We start from the raw sequence: 6,752 nt of genomic DNA, 5'->3' as shown, positions 1-6,752 counted from the left end.
ATAATTTATCTTTATTTTTATAACTTATATTATATTAATTTGATACATTTTATTGTACATATAAACTTGTTATTAGGGAATATTGTTATATATTATTAAAGTTTAAACTTAAATATCATATTATATAGAATTTAAAATTTTACATATATATTAAATATTAAGAATCTATAAATAATATTTTATTTTAATATTTAATATTATAAAATTATAACATTATATTATTTAATATTATTATATTAATAATTATTATTTTGTTAATATCAATTTAATAATGATTAAATCATTAAATTTTAAACTAATATTTAAATTAATTTAATGATTGATCTTATTTTAAAAATATTATATTTTACATAATAATTTACATTGCAAAATTTGCAATATATATATTATTGTAAAATTTTTAATAACATCGTAATTTAAAACTTGTACTCAATTGTCAATAATATTACGCAATCTAACAAATTTTACAAATCTTAAAAATAATTAGTGCTTATCTACTTTAAAAGTAAATATTATAGATAAAAAATAGTAATTTTAGATTTGAAAGAATAAAAAAAAATAGTTTATAAAAACTAAAACAAAAATATTTCATTTTTCATAAACTAAAAAAAAAATCAGTTTTAAAGAAACAGTGAAAGATATAGAAATTTTGTTATAGGAAAAAGAAAATCAAACTGTTTATTTTACATTTACTGCAAACATATTTAAGTTAGATTTTTTTTCCTACTCGATTTCCGTTCCCTGTGACTCGGGCTTTCGATAAATGAGCTGTGGTTGATCCCGTGTACGCATAGAACATTTGTGACAGACGAGATGGCGCAGGCAAGCAAGGAACCATGCAAGAAAGAGGCTTGTGACATTCAAGCTTGCCTCTCCAAGAACAACTTTATTCCACAAAAGTATGCGCCTTTAACCGATACTCCTTTTGTAAAATTTTGTCTCCAACATGAATATCTGATTGTGTTTTCTCCTTATAAGACTGTTTCAATTTGAATTTTCGCTTGATTCTCAAGTCGACGATGTCGAAACCATTAGGATTCTCATTCTACCAAGATGCAACTGAGTAACCAAACTTCCATCCGTCCATTCCTTGAATCCTCCCCTCTCTGATTGATAAATCCTATCACAACATTGATGAGTTTCATCACTGTTTCATTATCTGTGATGGTTCACTCTTGCTGAAATTTCATCTTAAAGTTTCCTTTGTGTTATCCAAACAACTCATCAATTGAAGCGTAAATGTTAACTAGGAGTTGTACAAAATTACGGGTGTATGCTTCATTAGTTTGCCTTGAAGAACATTTATATCATGATCCCACTGTAACCACAAGTTGTAATGACCGCCCCTCCGATAACACTGATTGTGACAGATTATTTAAAAAATTAAAAAACTGAAGATAAAATGACAATCTGGTTGTGACAGATTATTGAAAAAAAATTAAAGATAAAATGACACTTTTTCTTGGTCTCATTTTGTTAACATCTCAGTTGTAATTGTAAGTATTGTCTCCTGTTTGCTAGTTGTAGCCAGACATGTTGGAAATGATTGCTTTAGCAGTATATTGTTTAGATCCTTTACAAATGTAATGTGTGTGTGTGTATATATATATATATATATGTATTAAATTGTTAATTTCAGATTTGAGATTATAACTAAGAATGCAGTCTGACAGTGTTGATTTTCAGGAAGTACATGAAAAAGGAATTCATACATTAGATGCCAATATATTTAAATGAATTCCTTACATTGCTTGATTATATGGTCTTAGTTCAAAGTTTTTGGTGTCTTCCACATAAGGTTTCAGCTGCTCAGGCTGATTTTCTCTTTCTGTATTCATGTGTGACAACTGCTTAGGTCTAACATTTGTCAATTTTACCCACTTGATGGTTTTCAATTCATGTAATCAGTATCAAGTGGAAGTCCCATTTTATGTGATTCAGTTCCATTGCCTATGTTTGGACAGTGCACATTGCAGTAACAAAGTAACAACATCAACTTCACACAACATATAATATCCTTCGTTAATGAGTTCTAAATGGCTGACTTGGATGGGACTTTACACCTTGGTGGAATACTAGACTTGTATCTTGATTGGAAGCCAAGGTTCAGTCATGTAGGGAAATGCATGTTAGACTGTGTAAGTGGAATCTTGCAATGCAAACATCTGTTAGTGTCCTGCTAGAACAGCTTTCAGTTAGCAGTTAGTTTGGCTTCTTTAAGAAAGTGCCTCAGCCCACATATATCTGTATCTACTTTCAGTTGACATCATCATATTCATGATTACAATTTCAATTTCAGAAACAGATTCTCTCTTTCTCTATAAATTTGCTTTCATTTTCTCGCATCATGAATCTCATTATAATATCATTGGTTAATTTTTTAATCTGGACCTGATGGTCCAACAATATTTCTCTCTACACATGATTCCATTGAAGTCATTGTTAATCCAGATTATTCAGATTGAGAATGACAAGACTCTATGCTTGCAACTTGGATCTTGTCCTCCATTTTAGATTCTCTTCTTCCACCCTTGATAGGATGTGAGCATTGTTGGCAAATTTGGAACAGATGCACAACTTTCATTCATATACTCGAGCCAAATCATGTCAACTTCCGTTTGAGCTACATAGTTGCAAAAAAAGAATGAGCTCAATGTCTTAGCATCTCAACAGAGTCAAACTATTGTTGATTTGTTGATGTTTGACAGAGAACTTGTTCCTCTTCAGGATAAGCTTGAGGTGCTTCTTGAAAGATTGCTGGAAAAATACAGCGTATTCATCTGAACAAAGCTCAGGATATTTGATTCCATGTCCTTCTTTGAGCTTGAATCACAAATTCTTGCTCAAGAAACCAAAATTGAGAAAATTAAGACAACAATTCTCTTTAATACTCTCTGTCAATATTGGACAATCAAGTCCACAGAACTTCTAGAACCATATTACGTTAGTGCCTGACTTAGTTCCTCCTCCATCACAAAGTCCACATCAGGCCATTGATCAATACTAGCTAAAGGGGTTTCAGCAAAGTCAAGCTTAATGACAACAATATGTGGTGGTCACAGAGGCACCTTTTGAAGCCAAGGTGGTGGTTTAGTTGACATTGTTAAAATATGTTGAGATACTATCTTTATTTTATCCTGATTCTATTTCCTTGTTTATTTTATTTTAGTTTCTAGTCAACTTGCTTATAGACATTAAATTAAGTGGGTGGCTATGGAACAATAAAACAAAATTCAATGTTAATGAGTGAAGAGGCAAAATTTGACCAATACCAGTGGTGTTTAGTTTGAACCCATTTGTAAGAGTGCTATACTATGGGGTTTGGGATGATGATAAGCTGGAGAAAAAAGAGACATTACTAGTTAGGTGATGAAAGGCACCAAAACTCAAAACCGATGGTCCAGTAGCTGTTGAATGAGAGTAAAACTGTAGAATTAAGAATTATTGGTATGAGCAATAGTGGAGGATGAGTGATACTGAACCAAGATAACAGGAAAAGAAGAAAGAACAAAAGTTATTTATTGATGATGGATAAAAACAGAAAGAACAATGTTGCCTTGGCAGTTTGAGGAATCAGAAACCTCCTAAACCATACTCAATCATTTTCCCCCCTTCTCTCATTATTTTCTCCTATTTATAGTTTCTGCCTCCCTTCTCTAATCCATATTATTCTATGTGGAGAAATATTTGCAAACAAGCTGGGTTAGCAGTAAAAAATTCCACAAGGGATGAAGTACAAGCACACTCTTCTCCTAGTCTATCTAAATGATATGATCATTGTAGGTGATGTGGAGATAAAAAAAATGTCTCTAAAGGAGAAATTGGCAACCCAATTTGAAATCAAGGAGTTGGGAAAGCTACAATACTTCCTTGGGGTAGAGGTTGTGTATTCCAGAAAAGGTATTTTTATCTCCCAAAGGAATTATGTACTCAGTCTTTCAAAGAAACAAGGAAATTGTGATGTAAGACATCCAAACCCTCCGAAGTACCAATTATACAAAACTAAATGAAGAAAGTCCAATAGTAGAAATGTGTTTATACCAGAGATTAATGGGGAAAGCTGACCTATTTATCACACAATAGACCAAACTCTTTTTTGGTATAATTAAGAGCTATAACCCTCTCTCACTGAGTCGACCTATTTTAGGTGTAAAGTGGTATCTTCATTTACCATTCTATGCCCAACATGAGGATTAAACATCAATCCTTGATGAAGGAAAACTAGTGTGGAATCACTTGTACTAAAAACCTTCTGTCACTTGACCAAACTTTGTTTATGTTATTAGTGTGGTATCAAACATGTATCAAATGCACCCTTAGTCTGGTGTAGAAGATAATTTTAAGCTATGACACATGGTATATGTGAAGGGGTTATAGATGAAGATTATTCTAGATGACCTCAAAGGAAAATATGAAAGACCTTTAAGGTTGTTTTGTGATAACTATTCAACTATTAGTATTGCTCATACCCAATCTAACATGACACGAGAAATCACATAGAAATTGATAGTCACTTCTTCAAAGAAAAATTGGACAGCAGATAGATTTATACTACAAATGTATATATGTGGAAAAATAAAATAAAATACATAAAATTAGAAACATATTCATAGTTATTGATTAAAGAGTTTGTTCCTGGTGTCTTTGTGGATGAAAAGTTTGAGGTTTTGGTCTTTTTTTTGCAAAGATTGAAGACAAAACTGTTCCCCCTTCCACACTCCAAAATCCTGTAGTGCCTACAATGGATGCAATAACAATTTTGGCCACAAAATGGTCCATTCCAGCCAGGCGTAATGTGATGAACAACATTAGAGGAGTGGCAAGGCACACAGCACCTCGATGCCACTATTGCACATGATTGACTACTCTGTTGCAATGCATTTCAAACTATAATTTAAAACATTGGACATGTCCTTTTGAAAAAAATATTGAGTTTAATTTTAATTTACCATTAAAATTATGATCATTATCTAAGCTTGTGTTATTGCATCATGAAAATAATGACTTCACAGGTAGTTGTTGGAGATCACACATCGATTAGTGAATGATCATTCTAGTGTATATAAGTTGGGATCAGTCTATACCTTACAAACCAATTTTATAAGGTTAAGTTAAGCTCTAATCCATTTTTTTAACATGATATCATAGCCTATCCTAGCAAGTGTTGAGCTTATCAGGTCATCGGCTATTATATTGTTAGTTTGTTACTATCTGTAAATGTCTAGTCCTACAAACTTCACACTTGAGAAGTTCAGTCCTTGGTATGAGTGGAGTGTGTTATACATTTCATATTGACTAGTGACATGGCCAATTTGTGAGGAGCAATCCTCATCTTACAAATCGATTTTGTAAATTTGAGTTAAACCCGTAATCCACTTTTTAAGAGTAGTCATACTCTTTAAGACTTTTAGTGATGTTACAACACAAGTTGGATCAAGATTAAACATTTATTTTCTTATTGAGTTGATTTATGGAAGGCTTGAAAATCATAAGTTCCATTTCCTATGCATCAATTTATCTTTTTTGGTATTTATCTCAACTTGCAAGTGGTTGAACATTTATTTTTTTATCATTTGGAGAGAAATAGACTTCTGAATGATTGATTTGAGATGTAGTTTTAGTTATATATCGTACATTGTGTGCTAGTATTAACACAATCGTCCAAATGATACATTTATGTGTTAGATACATACTACTATGTCAAATAGGACTACTAACATAACAAGATTCCTAACTGATGATGCAAAACGGTTTTATATCTTCTAAATGGCTGGGTGGAACTTGTAACCAATTTAAAAAAATGGATTTGTAAATCTACTGAGGGGTATAGAAACTTCACTTAATTATTTTGCTTAGTCTTGTTTTTTTATTTTTATTTTGGAACTGAGGGTCCCATTAATATGCTTATGATTGGGTTTTTTTTTTTCTGTGGACCATGACAAAGCAAAGTAGTGGAGTTTGTAACAAGAATGGGTAGTGTGTTTTCATTTCTAACACGTTGTTATGTTCTGCAATCTTATTGCATGTAATTTGTTAAATATTCAGTAGTTGGAATGGGCATCGTGTTTTCATTTCTATGATGTTCTTATGTTCCGCAATCTTATTGCATATAGTATCTTTCTTAAATACTGAGTAGTTGGTAGATGTTTCTTTTAACGGCATTCATACTGCCAGGTGCCTTAAAGTCATCGAACTGCTGGACTCCTGTTGTGCAAAATGTGATTATAATTCAACTCATTGTGCTTCCCTCTCCGGACTTTTGAAGCAAAAGCCTAAGAGATGAGTTATATTTTCAGATTAATGACGACTAGGTGGCATATTCTTGGTCTGTCTATATAGAGTACGATTCTCGACCAATTCATTGGAAGACTTTTCGAGGGGTGTGAAATGAACAAATGAATAGCTAGTATTTTTTTTTTTTTTGTTTCTTTCAAATTTGAATTATGAACTGCGTGTCCAATGTCCGGTGCACCGCGGTAGTAATGGTCTCTTCCCACGTGCATGGTCATAGAATCAAAAAATTATAGAATTTAGATATATTTTGACTGTAACTGATAATCAATAATAAGAGTGAAAACAAATATTTATAGTTTGTTGCAATGTTTTAAAGACCGGATCGGTTAAACTGGAAACCGGTGGTCCAGCCAATCTGAATTTTAAGTTATATCGGTTATGCATTCGACCCGTTTCAAACAGGATTGAACCGGTCAATTTTTCGGTTAGATCAGTGAATCGGTGGGTTAAACCGATTC

At 32.3% G+C, this 6,752-nt stretch overlaps 1 protein-coding gene across 1 annotated transcript; it reads left to right on the top strand.

Annotated features, from left to right (window-relative positions):
* Window positions 1-726: 726 nt before the first annotated feature.
* On the top strand, window positions 727-6,593 carry LOC109811383 (Cox19 family protein (CHCH motif)). The gene is made up of 2 exons (XM_020375129.3): window positions 727-899; window positions 6,175-6,593. Exons 1-2 carry the CDS (start codon window positions 814-816, stop codon window positions 6,281-6,283), a joined length of 195 nt encoding a protein of 64 aa, XP_020230718.1. The 5' UTR covers window positions 727-813; the 3' UTR covers window positions 6,284-6,593.
* Window positions 6,594-6,752: the final 159 nt, after the last annotated feature.

Source organism: Cajanus cajan, chromosome 5 (genome assembly GCF_000230855.2).
Source record: "Cajanus cajan strain Asha chromosome 5, NIPB_CcT2T_4, whole genome shotgun sequence".
Classification (NCBI taxonomy): Eukaryota; Viridiplantae; Streptophyta; class Magnoliopsida; order Fabales; family Fabaceae; genus Cajanus; species Cajanus cajan.
This window is presented reverse-complemented; position numbering and strand designations above follow the sequence as displayed.

Bases quoted from the DNA above. Each gene is read 5' to 3' on its own strand.
- LOC109811383 (XM_020375129.3), top strand. From the start codon at position 814: ATGGCGCAGGCAAGCAAGGAACCATGCAAGAAAGAGGCTTGTGACATT. The intron at 900-6,174 runs GTATGCGCCTTT...TCATACTGCCAG, and splicing joins AACAACTTTATTCCACAAAA to GTGCCTTAAAGTCATCGAAC.